The sequence below is a fragment of the Nuphar pumila genome, chromosome 2 (assembly GCF_984573655.1).
Source record: "Nuphar pumila chromosome 2, dmNupPumi1.hap1.1, whole genome shotgun sequence".
Lineage (NCBI taxonomy): Eukaryota > Viridiplantae > Streptophyta > Magnoliopsida > Nymphaeales > Nymphaeaceae > Nuphar > Nuphar pumila.
In genome coordinates this window covers 138,058,168-138,083,990 of record NC_143250.1, presented here as the reverse complement: position 1 = coordinate 138,083,990, position 25,823 = coordinate 138,058,168, and the positions used below count along the sequence as shown (strand labels likewise).

Genomic DNA, 25,823 nt, shown 5'->3' with positions numbered 1-25,823 from the left:
TTAGGAATAAAAAAATCTTGTCTTTCAAAATCTTCAATTCTTTTTATTTCAAGAGAAGCCCTATCCGCGGTAGAGACAAAAGAAGGTGATTTTTTTTTTGAGTATTTAGAAAGTGCAAAGACATTTGGAGTCATATGAAAGGATGCACCCGAGTCTAAGAGCCAAAGAGTCTTACCGGGAGGAGAGAAGGTGGTCATGGCGGCTCCGGAAACGGATCCCTTCAGGAGAGGTTGAAGAGCTTCCATGATTTGATTTAGAGACAAAGTAACATTGTTGGAAGTTGAAGGGCCTTCGTCCTTGGTTGGTTGAAAAGTTGTAGACATAGCCACCATCTTTTTCCATTTAGGACATACCGGTTTAATGTGTCCCAGTTCTTTGCAAAAGTGGCATATGATCTTACTATAATCTCTTCTTCCATAATGCCCAAAAGTGAGGGGGTTTATAGGTTTTGACATTATTCCCTGGTCTTGAGACGACATAAACACCTTCATCCTTAGAAGAAACAACCAACACATTTAGATTGGTTTTATTCATCCCCAATCTAGTTTCTTCTCCACTTAGTTTGGTAAGCACATCTTCCAATGGAGGAGAAGAGAAAGAAGACAAAAGAGAGAACCTAATTTGTTCGAACTCGGGTCTAAGCCCATTTAAAAAGTTGAAGAAATGATCTTCTAATTATTTGGCTTTCAATTCAATTGCGTCTCCACTCCATTTCAGTTCTTGGAGAGCAAGTTCATCCTAAATTGTGGATAACTCGGCAAAATATTCTCTAACAGTCATTTTCCCTTGTTGAAGAGTTAACGCCTTCTTTTGGAGATAATATTTATGGGACAAATCTCTTGAAGTATACATTCACTTCAAAATATTGGCATTTATTTTCGTTTCAACGGAAGAAAAGAAACATGAAAGAATTTTATAGTTTTTCATCTCCCATTCTTCATGCCTTTTGTTGTATTCTTTAAAGGCTTTTTCTTTCTCTTCACCATCAAGAACTTTTATTTCACCCCTCTCAATAATGGTGATCTTAGGTTCGGGTTTGGGAATGGTTCCTTTGACGTATCCCCAAAGACCTTTCCCTTTAATGTGAACCTCCATATTACCGGGCCAAATATGGTAGTTGGAGCCATTTAATTTAAAACCAAGTGAAAAATGAGACTCTTTTTCACCCATTAGAGAGGAAAGAGTGGAGAAAAAATATGTACCACAAAGGGACTTTTAAATCTTACTTGACGTAAAATCCTTCTAAAACAATGAAGGAAGAGAAGCCCTCACGCCTTTCACCAAGAAACCAAAGGCACACTTTTCGAGGCACTTGTAAGTACGAAGAATTACACGATCTTCAATCTTCAACCTTGCTTTGATACCATGTGAAGATATCTCAAAAGAGATAATGTGCAAAATAAGCACCACCTCCACAAAGGAATATGTGCACGGAGGCACTAGAACACTTAGAACAAAATGTACATAAGGTACAAATGGAGAACACAAATACCAAAATATAAAGAATTTTATTGAACAATTAGAGAACAATGCTCCAAGCATTGAATACATTTATGAGGGAGGTTCACCCCCATTTATACTAAAGAGGGACCCTTGGAGGGGCTCCCACTAGACATTGGAGCCCCTCCAACGGTCAGAAATCTAACCGTTGTTGGGGTCCAACGTCTAGCGTTGGACCCCTTCCAAGAGTTGACTAAGTCAACAAAAAGAAAAGAAAAAGAAGAAAGAAGGGGAAAAGGAAAAGAAAAGAAAGAAAAAGGAAAAAGAGATAAAAGTTTACAAACATATGCGCAAAAAGTGGAAAATACCGAAATACCCTTGGGGGTTACATGATGTGAAATATATATATATATATATAATGATAGATACATATACATATATGCATCATACATATATGTATGTGATACATATACATGTATGCATCTCTCTTTATATATATAAATATATGTATACAAAAATAGAGACACAATTTAACAGTATCCTCATGAAATACCACATGCCTTGAGATCCATACATGCTTCTTCACTAGATTATAACACTTATATCCCTTTTGTTCATGAGAAACCCCCCCAAAACAACACTTTACAGAGCATGATAAAAGCTTATCTCTATATCTACTAGGCAATAAAACAAATTCAGTGCATCCAAAGACTTTCATCATGCACCAATCCATATAACTTTTGAAATGGATATATACCATTAATCCCCCTTGATGGCATACGATTGATCTGGTATACTGCCATATAAACTACATCTGCCCAATATTCTTTAGGCACCCTTCCATAAAAAATTAATGCCTCAGTAGTCTCGAAAATGTCTGTTCTTTCTCTTTGCCATGCCATTTTTTTCAAGTGTGTAGGGACAAGTCTTTTGATGTTCAATTTCTTTATCCTACATGAAGCTCTCAAATATGCCCACTAGTATACTCTCCACCAGAGTCAATACAAATAACTTTAGTTATAGTAGAAAATTGAATTTCAATCATCACATACAATTTCTTGAAAATGTCAAAGAGTTCGTTTCTATTTCTTATAAAGTAAATCCAAGTAAACTTGATATGATGAATCACCTTTAGACAAGACAGGGGATAGTCCACATACATCTGAGTGTACAAGTTCAAATGAATTATCTGATTCTCTCTCTCTCTCTCTCAAACCAAATGGCGAGGCAAAATAAACTACAAACTTCAAATTTCTTAACCCGAAGTAACTAAGTACTACAACCTAGAGTTGGAGATCTATCCCAGTCTCTGGTGCCACAAAAAGGATTCATCAATACTAGCTGCTCCCAAACCAACTAGATTGCTCATGTTCAATAATATAGGTCACTCACCCTTCCTGAGGCCAAATACAATCCTCCTCCCTGATAGCTGATCCTGCACAACACAGTTAACAAGGGAGAATGCAACTTTGCAGTTAAATTTGGTTGTCTGACCAACAAAAATAAGATTCATGGCTAAGGACATACCATGATTCAAGTAAATCTCATGTTTTTAGGGTTGATGGTATTGAGATTGGGTATTGCTTCAGTATCAGTATTGTTTCCTTACGGGTCTGTGATCCGATTCATATCATGTAAATGTTCTTTGGGTCATGTTGTATTTGGGTCTGATGTAGCATACCAGATCCGACCCACATTGTGCATTAGGTATTATATATTGAGGCTATAGGGCGCGGTGTGAAGTAGTGAACAGAATCATCAGTTGGCACCCCCCTTTCACAACGACTCTTCTCTCTCCACTGCAGCAACATATTCTGGTATGATTTCTCACATGGTATCAGAGCAGGGTTTCATCTAATCTCTATTCAAGGGCGTGAAGTTGATCCTAGAAGGCGTGTCTTGAGAGATCTATCTTCGAATCCCAGGTTATTGTGATTTTGTCCCTCCTCTACTGTAATCAACTTCCTCTCTATTCTAATCAACATATTCTAAACAATGTCTTCCCTTCCAGTCTTAATCTATTGATTCTCGATTTCTGATTCTATTCAAGAGCGTAATCTGTTTTTAATCAGCGTCTTTCCTTCAAGACTCACCGATTCTCAGTTTCATTTCTCATTCATTTTTCAAATCTGATTTTATCTATACTTTTCTGCCGTCATCTCCTGATCTAAATATCCCTTTTTTGATCATCCCTTTCAGATCTGATCAGTCCACAGATCTGCGTCTGTCGACTCTTTAGGATCTGATTAGCTTATCAGATTTGTCCTTCTCAATACTGAATCTGATTTTTTACATCAGAATCGAAACAAAACATATACATTTTAACCCAAATCCAAATTTCTTTTTTTTCTTTTGGCATCTTCTCAGTCACGTCAAATCCAAATTCTTTTCTTCAGTTAGTTTTATTTTTTTTTTTATTTTTGATCTGTGCTGTCATCTTTGGAGTTGGTGTCAGGTCTGATTACATTCTGTGCAGATCAGAATCATTACCTGTGCAGCCCAATAACAGCGTGAGAAAGGATATAGCCGGACGTCTCTCATTCAACGTTTGAGCAACATCTTTTATTCAAAGTCTGAGTCGAGAGCCTGATTCTCAAAAAAAAAAAAAGGGAAAAGGAATACAAACAGACTGCTCCTTTTAACTCTTGGACTCTTTTGTTATTTAAGTACTTGCCTCCTCCATCAAATTCTTACACTTCCTTTATCTATGGATTCTCCTTCTCTCCCGTCAAGTTTCCTTGGTCAACTTATTTATGAAAAACTCAATAATTCAAATTACCTCACTTGAAATAGGTAAATTTTGCCCTTCATTAGAAGTTTGGATCTCTTTGGACACCTTGATTCATGCCCCGCTAGAATTTGTTCTGCAAGAAGAGCGAGATGATAAAGGGTTGGCCTCTACCAAGTTGGTTTGGAATCCAGACTTTGTGGCGTGGAGGAGAAAAGATCAAGCAGTTGTAGCCTACATTACCTCTACTCTGTTTCAGGAGGTATTGGTGGCCATTCCAGATGAATGTTCGGTTATGGAGCTCTGGCAAAAATTGGCACAGACGTACTCTCAGATCTTAGAGGCCAGAATTTTGCACTTGAAAAGTGAGTTTCAACTTTTGAGAAATGACTCTATCTGTCACAGAGTATATAAAGTCAAGAGCATTATAGACCAATTAACTATAGTGGGTTGCGAGGTTTCTAACCGAGATAAAGTTCAACATGCATTAAATGGACTTGGCTATGAATATCACATGTTAGTTACATCTCTCCTGTGTTTACCTTCATTGCCTAGTTTTGAAGATCTACATGCAAAGTTGTTACAGTATGAAGTCACCGTCAGAGGCGAGGAGATGACTTCATGATGTGCTAGTCACAGGGATGACGTCAGGAAGGGGACGTGAAGGTTTCCGAGGAGGACGTGGGCAAGGAAGAAATGGTCAAGGGGGTCGAGGACTACTCCCAACCCCTCACATGACACCTAATGCTTTATCAGGGAACCAAAATACTAGGAATGTACCAACTTATTTTCAATGCAACAAAAGAGTGCACATTAAAGAAAATTGTTGGTTTAATCCAAGTACATTAGTATAATTAAAGATATGTACGAAGGAGTAGTAACCAATGTCTGCACTTGTGGAGGGGTGACAACCAATTTTCCTATAACGGTTGGGTTACATCAAGGATTTGCATTAAGCCCTTTACTATTTGCTATAGTGATGGATGAGCTTACGAGATCAATTCAAGAAAATGTGCCGTGGTGTATGTTGTTTGCTGATGATATTGGTTTGATTGATGAGTCTAGAGCTGAGGTTAATACTAGTAAGAGTAAGACAAAATATATGGAATATCGGTTTAGTAAGCAACGAAGTAGTGATGAGAGTGTAGTGAAGCTTGGTGAGCAAGAAATACCGGTGGATGACTATTTCAAATATTTGGGATCTATCATTCAAAAGGATGGAGAAATTGATGAAAATGTAAATCATAGGATAAAGGTTGGGTGGATGAAATGGAAAAGTGCAACTGGAGTGTTGTGCGATTGTAGAATGCCATTGCGGTTGAAGGAAAAGTTTTATAAGACGACAATTAGGCCCGCTTTACTATATGGTACGAAATGTTGGGCTGCCAAGAGACATCATATTCAAAAAATGAGTGTAGCTGAGATGCGTATGCTTCGATGGATGTGTGGAAATACAATAAAAGATAAGATTCGAAATGAGGAGATACGTAAGAAGGTAGACGTTGCATCCATTGAAAATAAAATGAGAGAGAATCGTTTATGGTGGTTTGGACATATTCGACGAATGCCTAATGATGCCCCAGTTAGAAGGATGGAGTAATGGGAAAATATATTAGTTAAAAGAAGTCAGGGTAGGCCTAAGAAGACTTGGATGGAGATGATAGGAAAGGATATGAATGCTTTGAACCTCACCGATGACATGACATTGGATAGAAATGATTGGAGGAGAGGATTCATGTGGAAGACCCAGAATGATTTTCTTACTTGGTTCATATCACCGACCCCAATTATTTTGGGATGAAGGCGTAGTTGTTGTTGGTTTAATCCACATAATAAAGGCAAATTTAATGGTGTTGGGACTTTGGCCAGAGGAAAATCAGGAGAAGGATCTAAAGATGATGAAAAGGACAATGTGAAGAATCTCTTAATATTTGCCCTTTCAGACCTGAGCTTTAAACAGAGTGAGTAGGGGACTTGGTACATTGACTTTGGTGCTGCTGCACATATGACAAGTGATGTTGGTAAGATTTCGAAACCTGTTCCTTATCGTGGTAAATACAGTATTAAAACTGGAGATGGTACTCTCCACCCCATATCTCATGTTGGAAATACTCTTCCATTATCTAATTCTTCCCTACATTTATCTGATGTCTATTATTCTCCCAGCATAGTTAAAAACATTGTTTCCATTTCTAAACTTGTTGACGATACTAATTCTTTTGTCGAATTTACTCATTTTGTATGTGTCAAGGATCTTCTCATAAAGAAGACGCTCGTTGAAGGAGAACGACAGAGAAATATGTATGTCCTCAAGGAGTCTTCTTCAGTTCGTGATACTTCCTCAAACCTACAGAGCTCTTAGTCCATTCTGGCATTATCGGCTAAAGATATTTTTAATCTCTCTCGATCTAATAAGTTATAAGTCTGGCATCGTGGTTTGGCTCATTGTAGCTGTTCTTTTATTGAAAAACTTGTGTCAAGAGGACTTGTTCCAAAGTCCAGTGTGAGTCTTGAGTCAGATGTTTCACTTTGTTTTAACTGTCAATTATGTAAAAGTCATGTTCTTCCATTTAATTCAATAAATCAAAGAACTTCTGTTCCTTTTAAAATTATTTATTTTGATGTTTGGGGGCCTGCCCCTCAATCTTCTTTATCTGCAAGTTGTTATTACGTTATCTTCATCGATAGTTATTCCAGATATACCTGGATTTACTTTATGAAGCATAAGTCTGAAGTGTTTAAGCTTTTTCGTTCATTCTATGCTCTAGTTTGTAACAATTTTTTGTCTAAAATCCAACATTTCTAATGTAATGGTGGTGGAGAGTATTTATCAAAGGAATTTATTGAATTCTTTCAAGATAATGGAATAAGTGGTTGTATATCTTTGCCCACATACACCACAACAAAACGGTGTAGCAGAAAGAAAATATCGCCATATTGTGAAAAGTGCATTGAGTATGTTACATGATAGCCACATTCCTCTTAGTTTGTGGACAGAAGCCTTCCATACTACTGTGCATATTATAAATTGCCTGCCAATGAAGCTTTTAGAAAGTTAATCTCCTTATTTTACATTATTTGGAGTTTACCTTGATTATAATGAATTACGAGTTTTTGGGTGTGTGTTATGTTCATATTGACAGTTCTCAACGTAACAAGTTCCAAAACAAAGCCTGTAGATGCAAATTTGTGGGATATGTTGATCATTACAAAGGATATCGTTGCTATTACCCCGTCACTAACCGCAACAGGGTCTCAAGGAATGTTGTTTTCGATTAGACTAATTTTGAAGTCCTCAATGAGTGCAGACAGGCACAACAAAGATGTTAAAGGATACTAGCCATGGCTTGCTGCTGAACTATTTGATCATCTAGAAACACAAGGTACTTCCTCACATCTTATACAATCTGTTGGACAGAATGGGACAGATGCACCGTGTCAAAGGGAAGAACTGCCAGATAAACAAATTAGTTCAGGGCCCATTTCAGAGGTCACAAGATTTCAAGGAGCTGTCTATACACTGCGGAACAGGACCAATGAACAACAACTTGATGTTCTACCCAGGAAATCTGCGCGGACCCGTCATCCCATTGAAAGGTGGGTTCGTTATGATAACTTCTCTACAGAATTACAATTATTCATTTCCCAAGTTGCGAATCTGGACGAATCTGTCACCTTCTCACAAGCATCTAAATCAGTCAAATGGGTAGAGGCTATGAATGAGGAGATGAAAGCCTTACATGAGTGTGGAACTTGGAAGGTTGTTCCTAGTTCAAATACCAATGTCATAGGATCTAAATGAGTTTATAAAATAAAGTATAAACCTGATGGATCTATTAGACGTTATAAGGCGAGGTTAGTAGCTAAGGGCTTTACACAAGAATACGGACAAGACTACGAAGAAACTGTTAGCCCTGTGGTCAAAATGGGAACCATTCGACTAATCTTGTCTTTGTCAGTTAACTATGGGTGGCTCATCAGTCAACTAGATGTCAAAAATGCCTTTCTTAATCTGAAAGAAGATGTGTATATGGAGCAATCCTCTGGTTATGCAGAAAACACCCCTAACACACATGTTTGCAAACTACAAAGGTCAATTTATGGTTTAAAACAGGCCTCTCGCTCATGGTTCGACAATTTCTCTCTTGAAATTCAAAGGCATGGATTTCTTTGATGTCATCTGGATCATTTCCTATTTTTCTTTCGAGATCATCAGGTAACCACTCTGCTTCTTATATATGTTGACGACATTGTCATTACTGGGAATTCGAATGCCCATATAGAAGTCACAAAAACTTTACTGAGTCAGAAATTCAAGATGAAAGATTTGGGTAATTTGTGGTATTTCTTGGGCATCGAAGTTGATAGACAAGGTGAACGTCTCTTTCTAACTCAGCATAAATTTACCTTGGATCTATTGTATAAGGCAAGAATGAAAGATTGCAAACCCCTTTCTACCCCTAATGTGCTCAATCATAAGCTTAGCTCTCAGGATGCGAAACCATATGCAGATCCCACACAATACTGCAACATTGTAGGTATGCTTCTGTTAAATTATGTATCTCAATCTTGTAATACAATACATGTTTTATATATATAATAAGTACTACATATACATATACTATATATATGTATATGTATATATAGTACTTTTGTATATAAAATATGTATTTTTCTCAATATTAGTCATAGGGGTAGTTTAGGTATTTTCTTTTATTTTTATGCATATTCACATTTTGAATATGCATGTAATTTCTTTTTTCTTTTCTTTTCTTTTCTTTTGTCTTTTTCTTTTTTTCTTTTTGACTTTGACTTGCCTTGGGGGGCCCAACCATGTAGACGTTGGACCCCTCCAACGGTCAACGGTCACAATTGTGACCGTTGGAGGGGCTCCAACGTCTACATGTTGGCCCCTTTAAGGCCTCTTGCATTCTATAAATAAGGAGCTCTCCCCTTTGTATTTGCTAAGCTTGTGGGATTATAGCCCAAGCTCTTTTAGTGGAATTTATGACTTTTGGGTTCACATTTGCGCATTTGTGAGTTTGTATTGTGCTCTTTGTGCACAAGTGTTCTTGTTGTGCGTGTGTGTTCACATTTGTTTCCAAGAATATTGTAATACTGTTCTTGGTATCTTGTTGAAGATACTTTTACATGGTATCAGAGCCATGTTAGTGATAAAGGATCGTGAATTTGTTTGATTTTCGAGTGCCTCGAAAAGCATGCCTTCGGATATTTGAAGATTGAAGTGGTGGAGCTTGCTTCTCAAATATTTTGGAAGAATCTTATGCAAGAAAGAGCTTTAAATTTTGTGTTGGTGCGTATTTCTCCCTCTCTCTTTACTCCTTAATGGGTGAAAAAGAGTCTCATTTTGCTCTGGGCTTTAAGCTAAATGGATCCAATTATCATGTTTGGGTCGGGAACATGCAGACTCACATAAAGGGGAAGGGTCTATGGGGCTATGTGCAAGGCACAATCCCCGAACCGGAACAAAAAATTACCATTGTTAATGAGGGTGAAATCAAAATTCTCGATGGAGATGAAAGAATCAAAGCTCTTGAAAAATATTTAAAAAAACATGAGGAATGAGAAATGAGGAATTTTAAGATCCTCTCTTGGATTTTTTCCTCCGTAGAAACAAGAATCAATGCAAATATCATCAAATTCAAGAAGGCCTCTAAGCTTGGGAATATCTTGAGAAGATGTACACGTCTAGAGATTTATCCCATAAATATTATCTTCAAAAGAAGGCGCTAACGCTTCAACAAGGGGAGATGTCTATAAGAGAGTACTTTGCGAAGCTCTCTTCTATTTGGGACGAGCTTGCTATGCTCGAACCAAAATGGAGTGAAGAAGCAATAGTGCTTCGCCACAAACAATTGGAAGAAGATAGGTTCTTCAATTTTTTGAATGGGCTTAGGCCCGAATTTGAACAAATCCGGTCTTCCCTTCTATCCGCTTTCACTTTCCCTTCTCTTGAAGATGTAATTACTAAACTTAGTGAGGAAGAGACTCACATGGGGATTAGCAAGAACCATCTAAGTGTTCTTGCTACTCGTCACATTGAAGAGAATGAAGGTGCTAATGTCGTATCAAGACCGGGGAGTAATTTAAAGTCCTACAAGCCTCCTTATTTCAAGAATCAAAACTCAAGTGGTCAAGGAGTGAAAAAAAACTATAGCAAACTTACATGTCATTTTTGTAAAGAACCGGGGCACATTAAACCTATATACCCTAAATAGAAGAAAATTCTTGCTATGGCCATGACATCTCAACCGGAGGAACAACCATCAACATCAAATGGGTCTCTTTCTCTTCATCAAATTGTATAAGCTTTGCAACCTTTCCTCAAAGGAGGAACTTCCGGAGCCGCTATGTCTACCTCCTCGCCTCTCGGTAAGATATCTTGGCTTTTAGATTTCGGCGCATCTTTTCATATGACCCCAAGTGTTTGTTCCCTTTCCGAATTTTCTAAAAATTCTATTCCATCCTTTGTCTCAACGACGGATGGAACACCTCTTGAAATTAAAGGAATAAGAAATTTTGAAAAACAAGATTTTTTTATCCCCAAAATCCGTCTTATACCTAAACTAAATTTAAATTTACTTTCGGTCTCTCAACTCTCGGATCATGGTTGCAATGTAAAATTCACTTCTGATAAATGTTGGATTTAGGATCGCCAGTCCGGGAGATTGATTGGGGAAGGCTCTAGGAGAGGCGACCTCTACTACATTGACTTTCTTCAAGTTCCCAAGAATCAATTTTGTAATGTTGTTCAAAACAAAGATATTCATGTATGACATAAGAGACTGGGTCTTCCCAACATTGTTAAAATCTCTTATTTGCCTTTTGTTAAACATCTTTGTAAAGGAGATTTTGTTTGTAATGATTGTATTTTTGGAAAAATGAAAAGTCTACCTTTTTCTCAATGATCCATGTTTCGACAAAACCCTTTGAAATTGTTCATTCCGATGTATGGGGTCCCGCTCCTGTAATATCTAAAGGAGGATTCTCGTATTATGTTATTTTCGTAGATGATTTCACTAGGTTTTGTTGGATTTACTTTCTTAAATATAAACATGAACTTTTTTCAACTTTTAAAACATTTCATATGATGATTTTAAATCAATTTAATGAAAGTTTAAAAATTCTTAGGTCTGACTCTGGTGGTGAATATCTTTCAAATGAATTCAAGAATTATCTTGAAAGTTACGGTATTCTCCATCAGAAATCCTGTGAAAAAACCCTGCAACAAAATGAGTTAGCCGAACGGAAGCATAGGCATATTATAGAAACTACTAGAACCTTGCTTATTTCGCAAAACATTCCAAAGAAACTCTGGGCTAAAGCCGCCCTTACCTCGGTATATCTCATAAATAGACTTCCATCAAAAAATTTGAGCAAAATTTCTCCTTTTGAAAAGTTATATGAAAAAGAATCTGATTATAGCAGGTTAAGGGTGTTTGGATGTAAGTGCTTTGTCCTTACAAGTAGAAATGATAAGCTTTCGCCAAAGGCCATCCCTTGTGCCTTTCTTGGGTATTCAGAAATCCATAAGGGTTTTCGGTGTTATGACATTAAAAATGACAAACTATATGTTTCCAGAAATGTGATTTTTTTTGGAAAATCTGAGTGGTTTTGAAAGTTTCAAATCACATAATGAAAATGTTGACTATTCCTTTTTATTTGAACTATTAGCCAAAGATGATGATTCTAGTGATGATGAGTCAAATCAGAATGACTCAAGTGATATTGATATTGAGGAAATCTCCTCACAACAACCTATCAATGAAGGACCATCTAGAGATCCCATCACCTATATTCATAGAGATAGAAGCACCTTTAGAAGTGCTCTTGAAAGATATGATAGTCAGACTGTTCATGAAGAGGAAAATCTTTGTAGAACCGAAAGACACAGAAAGGCTCCTTGTAGGTTCATATTGTATGACTCCTTTTCACCCAGATATAGAGTCTGTCTCAGTGCTATTCATTCTTATGTAGAACCTAAAAACTTTGCGGAAGCTAGTAAAAGTCCTCAATGGATAGTTGCGATGAAAAATGAACTCAAAGCTCTAAAAAAGGCCAAGACATGGGAATTTCAAGATCTTCCTAAGAGTAAGAAAACAATAGGGTGTAGATGGGTCTTTAAGGTTAAAACTAAGAGCGATGGATCTCTTGAGAGATATAAGGCTCGATTAGTTGTCAAGGGTTATAGTCAAGAGTATGAGATTGACTATGAAGAAACTTTCGCACCTGTGGCCCGAATGGTCACTGTTCGATGTCTCATCACTGTTGCATCTGTTAACAATTGGAACATCTATCAAATGGATGTTAAGAATGCTCCCAAAGGGAAAGTGTTTCGTCTTAAGAAAGCACTCTATGGCCTAAAGCAAGCCCCTAAGGCTTGGTATGATAGGTTTAATTCTGTGATGTTGGAAAACGGTTTTTCTTCTTGCTTTACTGACACTGCTTTGTTTGTTAGAAAATCCAATACAGGGATTGTGATTTTGCTGTTGTATGTGGATGATATGATCATTACAGGAAGGGATACTAATGAGGTTAAAAATATAAAGTAAGTTTTAAAAGATAAATTTGAAATGTTTGATTTGAGTTTTCTAACTTATTTTTTGTGTATTGAAGTAGCTTACTCTCATAGAGGATACTTTTTATCTCAAACTAAGCTTGCTTCTGAGATCATTGACAGGTCGGGCATTACAGATGAAAAGGTTTGTGAAACTCCTGTTATAATAGAAGCAAAAATGAAAATTGATGATGGGATTCCTCTTTCAGATCCTATCCCCTACAGACAACTTGTAGGGTCTTTGATGTATCTGAGTATTACCAGACCAGATATCTCTTATGAAGTCCATACTGCAAGCCAGTTTCAGCATGCACCAACTTCAGTCCACATGAGTGCCATCTTACGAGTCGTAAGATACATAAAGGGTACTCTAAATAAGGGAGTTTTTCTGTCTTCCTCTTTTGATTTAAAATTAATTGCTTATACTGACTCTGATTTGGGAGGTGACCCAAATAACCGTCACTCCACCATTGGTTTCTGTGTGTTCTTAGGAGACTCACTGATTTCATGGAGGTGCAAGAAGCAATAAAAAATATCACTTTCCTCAACTGAAGCTGAATACCGTGTCATGACAACTACTACAATGGAAATTGTATGGATCCATCAATTACTAGAAGTCATGGGGATCACAATAGAAGGGCCCACCAAGTTGTGCTGCGACAACAAAAGTGCAATCTACATTGCAAAAAATCACACCTTCCATGAGCGGACTAAACACATTGAGATGGACTGTCACTATGTTCGTGAGGCGTATCTGAAAGGAGTCATTGACCTTCCATATGTCACATCAGAATATCAGTTGGCTGATTTTTTCACCAAAGCATTGTGTGCTCCGCGATTCAACTTTCTTCTTGGCAAACTCTCGGTTATTCTGCCCTAAGTTTGAGGAGGGGTGTTAAATTACGTATCTCAATCTTGTAATACAATACATATTATATATATAATAAGTACTACATATCCATATACTATATATATGTATATGTATATATAGTACTTATATATATAAAATATGTATTTTTCTCAATATTAGCCATAGGGGTAGTTTAGGTATTTCCTTTTATTTTTATGCATATTCACATTTCGAATATGCATGTAATTTCTTTTTTCTTCTTTTATTTTCTTTTGTCTTTTTCTTTTTTTCTTTTTGACTTTGACTTGCCATGGGGGCCCCAACCATGTAGACGTTGGACCCCTCCATAAGTCACAATTGTGACAGTTGGAGGGGCTCCAACGTCTACATGTTTGGCCTCTCCAAGGCCTCTTGCATTCTATAAATAAGGGGCTCTCCCCTTTGTATTTGCTAAGCTTGTGGGATTATAGCCCAAGCTCTTTTAGTGAAACTTATGACTTTGGGGTTTGCATTTGCGCATTTGTGAGTTTGTATTGTGCTCTTTGTGCACAAGTGTTCTTGTTGTGCGTGTGTATTCACATTTGTTTCCAAGAATATTGTAATATTGTTCTTGGTATCTTGTTGAAGATACTTTTACAGCTTCAATACCTTACATTCACAAGACCAAACATTGTATATGTCGTAAATCAAGTGTTTCAGTTTATGCACGAACCACGCATAAAGCATATGAATGCCGTTAAGCGGATTCTTCGATACTTGAAAGGAACTCCTGGGGATGGCCTAGTTTATCATCAATCTAAAACTAAAGGTGGAGGATACCAACTTGTTGTATACACAGATGCAGATTGGGTTGCAGACCTGGATGACAGGCGGTCAGTATCAGGATACTGTGTTTTCATTGATGGGAACCTAATAGCCTGGAACAACAAGAAACAGTGTGCCGTTGCACGACTTAGCACTGAGGCTGAATATAGATCTATGGCAACAACCACAACAGAGGCTACATGGCTGAGACATCTTCTAACTGAATTGGGGGAGAATGTTCTGCCCACCACTCTTGTGTGACAACCAGAGTGCTATACAAATAGCCTTCAATCCCATTCATCATAGTCGCATGAAGCATATAGGAATTGATCAGCACTTCATTCAGCAGAAAATTGAAGACAAAGAGGTTGAACCTGCTTACATCCCGACCGCAGATCAAGTAGCTGATTTGTTCACCAAAGGTCTTACCAGTGTAAAATTTTGGTTCTTAAAAAGCAAGTTGTCCATGGTGCAACACCATGCACAACTTGAGGGAGGGTATTGCTTTGGTATCAGTATTGTTTCCTTATAGGTCTAGGACCCGATCCATATCATGTAAATGTTATTTGGGTCTTGTTGTATTTGGGTATGATGTAGCATACCCGACCCGACCCACATTGTGCATTAGGTATTATATATTGAGGCTATAGGGCACGACATGAAGTAGTGAACAAAATCATCAGTCGACGACCCCCTTTCACGACTCTTCTCTCTTCACTGCAGCAACATATTCTGGTATGATTTCTCAGAGATGGAACATCCATTGATATTAAAGGAATTGAAAATTTTTCAAACTTTTTAATTCCCAAAATTAGAGTTATTCCCAAACTAAATTTGAATTTGTTTTTTGTTTCCCAAATCACCAACCATGGTTGTAATGTCATTCTCATTAGACCGTTGTTGGGTGCAAGATCACTAGTTAGGGAAGCTAATTGGGGAAGGCCATAGAAAAGGAAGTCTTCACTACATGGATCAATTGATTATTTTTAAAGACAATTTTTGTTGTAATGTACAAAATATAGATATTGTTTTGTGACACAAAAGGCTAGGACATCCTATCATATTTAAACTATCTTTTGTACCTCATTTAAAAAAGTTCTGCAATGAAGATTTCTCATGTACGGATTGTATCCTTGGAAAAATGAAAGCATTATCATTTGGAAAAGGAAATTTCTTTGTCTCTAAACCCCTTGAATTTGTGCACTCCGATGTTTGGGTCCCCGCTCCCATTGCTTTTAAAGGTGGATATGTATATTAGGTTATTTTCATAGATTATTATTCTAGATATACTTGAATTTATTTTCTTAAGCACAAATCAAGTCTTTGAAAATTTTAAGATCTTTTATAATACGATTAAAAATTAATTTAATTCAAACATTTTTATTTTTGATTCAGATTCAGGGGGAGAATTCATGTCAAATGAATTTAAAAATTATTTAGAAACTTGTGGAATCTTATACCAAAAATCATGTGCAAATACACCTCAACAAAATGGTTTAACAAAAAGAAAACATAGACATATAATTGAAATAAGGACTCTTCTTACATTAAACAATGTGTCAACAAAGTTTTGGGTTGAAGCCACCCTTATAACTGTGTATGTATGAAAATTTTCCTGATTATTTGAGACTAAGGGTATTTGGATGTAAGTATTTTGTATTAACTAACAAAAATGCTAAATTATCACCTAAAGCTATACCTTGCATTTTTCTTGAATACGGTGAAAATCAAAAGGGATTTAGATGTTATGCTTTTAAAAATGATAAACTCCATGTTTTAAGAAATGTTTCATTTATTGAAAAAGAGTGCTTTAATCATAATCTTAGTTGTCAAAGGCACCGCCTAGGCGACCTAGGCATAACCCCACCACTTGGGCAACCAGGTTTGGGTGGTAGGGCCCTATATTGCCGCCTAGGCTTTTTTTAGAGCCTAGGTTTTTTTTTGAAGACATATCATTTGTTTTCTTCTTCGAGAAGAAGAAGAAGGAGAAGAAGACATGTTATTTGTCTATTGTCGTGAAGAAGTAGAAGACATTATTTATCTATTGCTTGTATTATGTCTATTGTTGAGAAGAAGAAGAAGAAGAAGAGAACATTATTTGTCTATTGTTAATTTTTTTGTATACATGATTTTAATTTTTTGTGTATTATTCATTTACATTGTTAGTTATATGATTTTTTTATTCAATTGTTAATTTATTCTTAATTTGTTTAAGTAAGTTAAGGTTATGTAATATAATTGCTTTACAGTGTTCAACTGACGTATTATTTGTCTATTGCTTATTGTTGATTGATTTTATGATGTATACATGTTTCTTATTATGTTTTTTTTAATTTTTTTTATTTAGCATACCACCTAGGGCTCCACCTATGACAACTAAGATCATAATGTGCCAAAGAAAGCTACTGAATGCTTTTTCTGTTAGAATTATTACCTAAAAATTGTAATAGTGAATGTTAATTCAATGATACTCTTGTGGATGATATTGTTAATGAAGAACCTCAACTCAATATCGAAGATGGTGAAAATAATGATAGTGTAAGAACTGAACCTACCCTAATTCAATATAGTAGAAAAGGCAATGATAGACAACCCAATGCATTAGAAAAATATTCTGAATTAGGAGAACAAGAATAACATAACCTTAGGCGTTCTAATAGAATTTCTAGACCTCCAGATAGGTTCCTATGAGTTATTCTCCCTAGTTTAGAGCTTTCTTAGCTAGAGTTCATTCAAGCCAATGAGTGGATAGAAGAAATGAACTTAGAATTAGAATCCCTTGATAAATCTAAAACTTAGGAAATAAAGGACCTCTGTAGAGAAAAAAAAACAATCACATGTAGATGAGTATACAAAGTCAAAACTAAAAGTGATGAATCATTAAAAATATATAAAGCTAGATTAGTAGTGAAAGGTTACTCTAAAAAATATGACTATGATGAGACTTTTGCCTTTGTAGTTAGGTTGACTTTAGTTAAAATTCTCATAGTTGTTGCTGTCATGAAATGTCACGTATCCCAATGCACTCGGAATGCGTCCCATACGCTAAAAATACAATGTAGTTTAACAAACATTCACAATCGAAATACCCATTAAAGACAAGACTTAAAAATAAACAATTTCATTAAGGATGAAATTCAAATAATACAAAAGAAATGAAAAATTACAAAGGAGCCTCACTATAAACACTAAAAAACACTCAAAACCTAAAAAACTATCCATCACTCTCTCACATACAATGTCACACTCACTTATATTTATAGTCCCTAAAAAGAGAAAAGAGAGAGGGATTAAAGGGAAGAAAGTGACCCTTCTAGCCATTGAAACTAGTCCGATGGCTAGAATTCTAGCCGTTGGACTAGCCTCCAACGGCTAGAACTCAGTCAACTTGGTTTGACCATATTATATATATAATATATATATATATATTATAAATATATGTTTATACTATATGTACAATACATATATGTATACATACCAAGGATACATTTATCTTAACACCTCCCCTCAAACTTATAGTAACTCACTGTAAGTTTGAAAATACAAACGAAGAAACCCATTACATAAGATGTCTCCATGGACTTCGTCAAGTTCTTCCATTTGGTGCTTTTTTAAATGGTGCTTAATCATTCACTCCATAACATAGAGGATCGTCAATGTCATCAATACTTGAAAAACCTACAAGAAGATCTAACAAAAAAAATCTAACAAGAAATAACTATACTTATATAAATTATGGAGAGATGATGGCCAAACACACAATAGTATTTTTCAAAATTAGTTTTTACTTTAAATCAGAGTTACCAGAAGCTTCTTAGGTAGGTGGGAAGCTTGCTTCCCCGAAACTCGCTTCGGAAGCGCGATACTCCTCGCTTCCGAAACTTCATGGGAAGCTCGATTCCCCCATGCTTCTTTTATGCTTCTCATATACATGGTCTATGCATGCTATATACTTTTCTCACGTTTCTTTTCATCTTTTTCATGTATTTTCTCTCACGCTTTCACTCACTTTCCATGTACTTTCTTTAAATTGGTAACCAACATTGTTAGATTTTAACAAAAAAATTATTTTTTTTTTCAGAAAAATCATGAAATATAAGAATGATCAATTTTATTTTAGTTTTTATTTGTTTCTTGTTTGATTCCATATTGCTTCATTTTTTATTCATATTTTGCTTTTAAATTGAAACTTTGCTTCCTGCTTCGTATAAATTTAAAATGCCTCGCTTCTCGCTTCCGCTTCCCGTATCGTGTCTCGCTTCCGCTTCCTAGTTTGGCAACCTTGCTTTAAATGAATGTTGAAAAATCATTAATTTTAAACACAACAGTCGTTTAAAGATTCAACTTAATAGATAATTAATCAAAAGATCTTAACTCATAAGAGAACATGATAGAATAAAGGAATACAAATAATGGTAATGATAAAGTCATAAAAAAACATGCACTTATGTATCTAATAATGAAATTTTCAACATCGTTGATATCATGAAGAAGAAATTCACAAGGATTATAAATTATTTTCACATAGTGGAAGATATAAGAAATGATTTCTATCATTACAAAGATCAATTATATTTTAGAAGCAATATCAGTCATATAATAAAAAAGTCGCTTATGGACCATTAAATAAACTTTCAAGAGCACATGTTTAGAAACAAATGGAATGGCAAATCCACAAAGGACTTAAACCAAACAAAATAAAAAAAATTACACAACCAATAGTCCACTACGGGACAATACAATATTCAAGCAAAAAGGCCGTCCACTGTTACACCCTTGTGGCATATTTACTAGCCATAAGCCATGCCCAACGTTAGACTAGCCGTTAGGCATGTCTAATAGCTAGAATGCCTTCTCTTTTGTCCTCTTCTTCATGTATATATATGGGTTTCTTCCCATTGTAAATCATGTTTTTCTTAAGCGTTCTTATTAATAAAAGTATATTTTTTGTGTGCTGCCCTTGGTGGACTTTTTTATTGCCTTAGTGGCTTTGTATTGTGGACACTCTTGTAATTGTATAGCTCTTGGTAGCTTCAGTATTTTTCACACCTTTCTTGTACTCCATTACAGTTCTATATATGGCAATGCATTGAATTTGCATATATCTTAATTCTCACATGTGGAATTGATATGTAGTTACATTTAGGCAAGGGGAGGTAAATCATGCATTACGTTCTGGATTTCACAGTTCTATGCATGAATTCCATTGGATAGAATAGATATATGATTGGATTGTATACCTTGTCTACAACAGGGAATAAAATTTGTAGGATGTGTTTTCCATCTTATCTTCGTTATGTATGCCTGTTTTTCTTATCTGTGGTGATGCAGGTGTGCTACTACCGCTACATAAGGTTCTTTCCATCAGGAAAATTTCTTTACAAGGTCAGTTTTCAGAAAATGTACACTTTTTTGCCATTGAGAATAAATAATAATGTTACTGTTATTCAAATTCTGCTAATTGTTAATCAGAATTCTTCTCAACGTGTTAAAGAAGTTGCAAAATGTATGAATCTTCGTGCATCAAAGGCTGATTGTGTTTTTAGCGGTCACTACACTTTGACACATGACCAGGTTCGTAAGAAGTAGATTTCTTATAATTTGTTAATGGAAACATTTTTAGTTGTAATATTTGATTATTTTCTTCCGTTAGTTTCTTTAGCTTGTGAAGTACATTCTAATGATGGGGATCTTTTTGTTTTACAGAATACTGAATAAAAAGTTGCTTAGAAACATTGACGTATTTGCTACTGTTATGAAAGAAATAAAATTTTGCTTTTATATCTATTTTTTTCAAAAGAACTCTTGGTAGGTGTGGGGTGGGTTGTATTTATGTATATGTGTAACTATGTGTGCTTACACTTACTAGTAAGCATGCAGGCTCGCATGCACACATGCATGCATATACCACATCCAGGCTTTACAATGTTTACATTGCAAAACCTTCAATATGGAACTAAACGAACTATATTACTGAATGAGTTAAATTCAGCTTTCCAATGCACCATCTCAATCTGAACATGAGTTAAGGAACAACCAGAAGGAAAACTCTGCTGCTAGCAGAAAGACTTCAATTTGAGAAAATGACTTCCATTTTTTGGACTTTATTTGATATAAAAATTGCTTCTTATACCAAGGCATTAGAGTGCCTAACTGGTAATTTTCTTGCACTTATAGTCAATCAGAAGGGGTTATATGCTTTTTTAGAGAAAATCCATGAACACGTGCTTTCCAAGAAAGTAAGAAAAAAGAAGACATTAAGAAAATCAGTTATAGATAAGAAATTGATAGTTTGTGTCTTCATATTAAACCCCAGATTGCATTATCGTAGTTGAGAGCTTCCTGAAATACATGGAAATGACATCCTGAGTATGTGTTAAAGAGGCCAAAGTCTGTTTTTTGTCCAAGTGTAGTTTGATAGGGTTTGAGCCCTATTTTAAGATGAGCTGTTTTACCTTTCATATTGTTTAGTTGCTCCATTGTTTTTAGGCATCTCCAGCTTCTCGTAGATTCAGTACGTGTTTTTAGCTATGCACTTTATGGGTTTTACATTCGACATCTTTTGCATCTATATTCCAACAAAATTTTGATTTGTGAACCTCTTGCAGGTGGAGGCTGCTATTCTGTACCCAGGCTTGCGCCCCACTGTTCTTCGTATTCGCCTAAGGTTGTATAATGCAACCATGAATTTCATATACTTGAAAAGTGTCCTTGTTTGCATCTTGGTATCGTATGTTGTTTACAGATACCAAAGTGAATATTAACAGGCTGAGAGGAACGACTGTGGGAGCAAACAATAGGCTGGATCTTCTTTCACTAGTTACTAGCGGAATAAGTAATAATGAACTTGATGAACATGAAGACATGCTTGGAATAGTTGAACAGTGGCAAGATGATGAGACACATAATCCTGATGTCCCCGCTATCTCCCACAGAAGGGGTTTGGCACCTTTTGTGTTTGTCCCATTTGAAGAGGTGAAATCTCATTGGCTGCTGTTCCTATTTTCATGTTCCCCAAACTATTTTTGTTGACGTTGTTTCTTGCCAGATACTCAAAATATCTTGTTATGGTTACAGGTTGAAACATCCGTTCTAAATCTTCCCGTGGACAAAATGGATTACTTTGTACCTGGTTGACAAGGCCATTTAACACATACCTTATGTAATTGTTCTGTTGTTACTGCCTTGTTTCCATACTAGTGTATTCTTTGTATATTATGTTTAAATGTTGAATGTGTTCAGTGTATACATTGATGGGTGAAAATATATGTATTGATCGGCACAAATTTACTAGTGTATTATTTGTATATTATGTTTAAATTTTGAATGTGTTCAGTATATATATTGCTGGGTGAAAATATATGTATCGATTGGCATAACTTTTCAGAGGGTTCTTTATGTTTCAACTTGAGCGATAAATGAAAAGCCAGTAATTTGGGGAAAACAATGTGTTCGTTATCAGAATTCCCCAGCATCATGCTAGTGGCAAGGCTTGTGCCTAAAGCATGCAAACATGCTTAATGTTTTTTTTTTATGAAAGTTCTAGGTTTTGGCTTTCTTTTTTCTTTTATTTTTTAAAATTAAAGATGCAAGATTCTTCCAGGTTAAGCATTTATGTTGACATTGTCATTCTGCTTGTGATTAATTGTAGAACTATTTGTTGCTCCTTCAATAAATGGACAATCACTGATTTGTTGTCTTCTTCCCTATTTCTTCAAGTGTTACATGTTCCATAACCCACAACCAAGCGGAAGAGCCAACACCACTGACGGATGAGGGCGACGATAATAACAGGGCTAATTCAATGATAAAAGAGATCCGTTTCCAAACAGATTTATTAACCCCCCATTTGGATGTTTTTTAAATAGCTTCTTGCTTTTTATATTTATTTTGTATAGCAAGTTTTTTTCTTTGGTGGTTTTATTTTATTTTATTTTTTAAATTTTCAACAAGTTTTCATAAACTTAAATATAAAATACTCTTGAAAAAGGGGAAGATTTATTTTTCCTTTATACTATTATTTCTCTTCTTCCATTCCACCACCATTATCCTTTCCATCACCACTGCCACCCTTCCTTTGTCATCCTTTCCACCACCACCGCCACCCTTTATCATCATTTCCACCACCACCATTGCTACCGCTTTCTTCGCTATGACTGCCACCACCACTTCGCTTTCTTCAATCCAAGACCACCATCACTGCCACTACCTCGTTCGTCAAAACTAAAACTACCACCATCACCACCACCGTGTTTTGACATTAAGTCCACTACCACATTCCTAATCTTCACATTTTATGCCTTCTGTTCATTCTCTCCCAATCACCACTTATTTCTCTTTCTTTCTATTTAAAATTGTCTGTGATCGATCATTCACTTGATTATAAATAAAGGTCAAACTCTTCTTTATAAAATGTTTTTTTATTTATGTTTGTACATAATAAATAAAAATACATCCAAACAAGGCTTAGGAGAACCTATTCTCCCCCCTCCCTTTTAATGAGGAGAACCTATTCTTGATAGTGTCTAGTTTATATTAGCTGTAAGAAAGAAAAACCGTTGCATTAGCTCATGAATGCTAGATTAGGGCCACGTTTGGCACCCCGGATAATTTTTTTTAGAAGTCAGTTCTTGGGACGACACCGTTTAAAAGTTCATTTGCAGGATAAAGAAGTTGTTTGAAAACGGTAACTTGAAAGGACTTTTAAACATTAATGATGTGTTTGGCACATTAGTTAAGAAGGCCTTCTAAAGCATTGTTTTTATAGTAAATGACCAAATTATCCTTGACCTTCTAAAATGGGTAATGGATCAATTAACTTTGTTTTGGATCATATCTGCCCACCATTATCCATATTGTAACAAGTTTATTATGGATTTTAACCTTGGATATGGATCTCAAATTGGATTCAATTATGAAGTATGTCTAAAATTATGAATTTTTGCCCTGAATATGGATATCAAATTGAATCCAAATACCAAGACAATATAAAACTTATGTAAAAACAAATACACAATAATTTTTTCAATGTCCTAAAGATATAATTGGTATCATATTGGATCCAATTATGAATGTATGTTTAAAATCATGAATTTTTGCGCCCATATATGGAACTCGAATTGGATCCAAATACCTAGGTGTGCCATAAATTCATCTATACTCTGCACATAATGCTTTACATATTTAAAATATTGGAAACAATTGTATATAGTATTCTCATGAACCACTCCTCTCAACAGAGGTTTATGTTGAATATATATTATATAAAATAAAATATTTTATTACATTCAACACAAATTACATAAATCTTCAAGTGACAGATCAATCAGATGAGTACCTGATAGTCAGTTCTGATAGTATTGTTGAACCATCAATCCTGTTGAAGCCTGAGTTGGCTAGTTCAAAAACCAGTACAACAAATATCAAAATTGTAAGATCCCCCAGGTCTCCCTAACCGATTAATAATTAGATATTGGCCTTCCTCCACTCAATTATAGACATGGTTCATGTGCCACAATAAAAATATGCATGGTGTACAGAAAGCAACAAAAAAAAACATTTCAACTCTATTTTGGCCACCCTTGGCAGTACTTTCCAACCACATGTGAATGTTCCTATAAACATCAATTTTTGGCCACCCTTGGAACATTTCAACTCTAATCTGGACAGTGTCAACACCTCGCTAAGTTTGTACATTGTCATTCTTCTGGTCATCACAAGAAGAGTATAACTACAACTAAAATTTGCTACAGCTGCAACAAAACAGGGAAATCCTGTTACTAATCTTGCAATGCAAATGGTGAGCTGCAACAGTCTATCCAAATAGACCATCATAATCAAGATAGCTATATGATGGCATATCCTCAATCCTATATACATCCTTTAACGGAAACTCCCTCTCCAGCTGAGCACGAGTCCACTTCAAAACATTTTGTGTAACAAGCCTTTTCCAAAGATGACTTCGCTACTTTGGTAACACAGAGCCTCAGGATCACTGCAAGAAAGGGCAGTCGTAAATAATGACATTGAGGGGTCAATGTTCATGGATCAGATGCATACTTTGAGCCTCTCACTGTAAGAAGAGTCAAATAATAGATTAGTGTCCTTGATAACTCACCAGAAAGCACAAGCCCAAATACAAGTAGCACCTGCAATAATGTTATTAGAGATGCATATCAGCTATGTCACAGGGACTCGGCAAACTGGGTGCCGCACCCACGTCGATGCAATGCGGGTGCGGCACCCGGTGTGGTCAACCTCCCTGGGTGTGTTGACCGCACCCAGGGTCATTTATGTTCAACTTTTGGACTTTATATATATATATATATATATATATATATATATATATATATATATATATATATATATATATATATATATATATATATATATATATATATATATATATATATATATATATATATATATATATATATATATATATATATATATATATATATATATATTTGCCGCACCCCTGCACCCGCACCCACACCCATGTGACATAGCATGTCAGAGATTTTGCCTGACGATGCAACTTAAACAAACCACATAGATACCATTATTTCTAGTGCTTTCTTCTATAAACATAGAAATGGAATTGTATGAACTTCAAAAGTTGGCACAACACAAAATAAAATAAAAATAAAAATGATCATGATCTGTTAGTTAACTATATAACTTTGACATGAAGTTCATAAATGGCGGCCATCCAATTGAAGAAATGCTACTTCATCCTGCACATATTTGTTGATCATGATTTATAATGCAACAGAAAGAGTCTCACATACCATTATTCCCAACCACGAAGCCATCATGTATTCTCCTACACTCACAGACAAGTAACTATAACACTTGAAGTATAATTCATCTTTTCAAGATGAAAAATCAAAAGAAGCCCATATCATACAGCGTTTCCCACTATAAAACAATTCACTTTTGGCATTAAACATACGATCTGCAGTTAAAACTTTTGTGATGCAAAGAAGCCCATATATCACACGTTTCCCACTTTCCCTTGTTCTCTGATAGTAAAATTGCATTATAACTAGACTTCACCCATAATTATAAAAATAGAACATAGATTCAAAATTCAGGAAGAAAGACAAACTCAAGTGCTGTCATTCTTTCAGCAAAGCATGTCCCTTGATTAGAACATAAATTCAAGAAAGCAAAACTAACTGTGTCCATGTATGTTCTGTGCAGCATTTAACTTGTTCATATTCATGAATGTATGCATAACATATTACTAGGCATCTTTAACATGTATCCATGTACCTAGGTTGTGCGTAAGCAAGAAATGTGTAAAGTTGTGAAGCACAGATCCTCTCAATTGTGGACCAGGCAATAAATTGGAAGAACGCTTGAAAAACCCTTCATTGAGTGACATGGGAAATGGAACAGTTTCAAGAGATACAACAAAT

General features: G+C 35.6%; 1 protein-coding gene across 3 annotated transcripts in view; it reads left to right on the top strand.

Moving 5' to 3' along the window:
* FBP7 (F-box protein 7) overlaps positions 1-21,734 on the top strand; it is a 43,527-nt gene extending 21,793 nt beyond the window's left edge. For 2 of the 3 annotated variants that reach the window (XM_089996906.1, XM_089996905.1), the window contains exons 7-11: positions 19,732-19,785; positions 19,873-19,974; positions 21,009-21,067; positions 21,168-21,375; positions 21,478-21,734. In XM_089996906.1, coding sequence (XP_089853032.1) covers positions 19,732-19,785; positions 19,873-19,974; positions 21,009-21,067; positions 21,168-21,375; positions 21,478-21,537 — 483 coding nt within the window. In that variant the 3' untranslated portion in view covers positions 21,538-21,734. The remainder of the gene's footprint in view (positions 1-19,731; positions 19,786-19,872; positions 19,975-21,008; positions 21,068-21,167; positions 21,376-21,477) is intronic. The other variant, XM_089996907.1, reaches the window with a different exon arrangement.
* Positions 21,735-25,823: the final 4,089 nt, after the last annotated feature.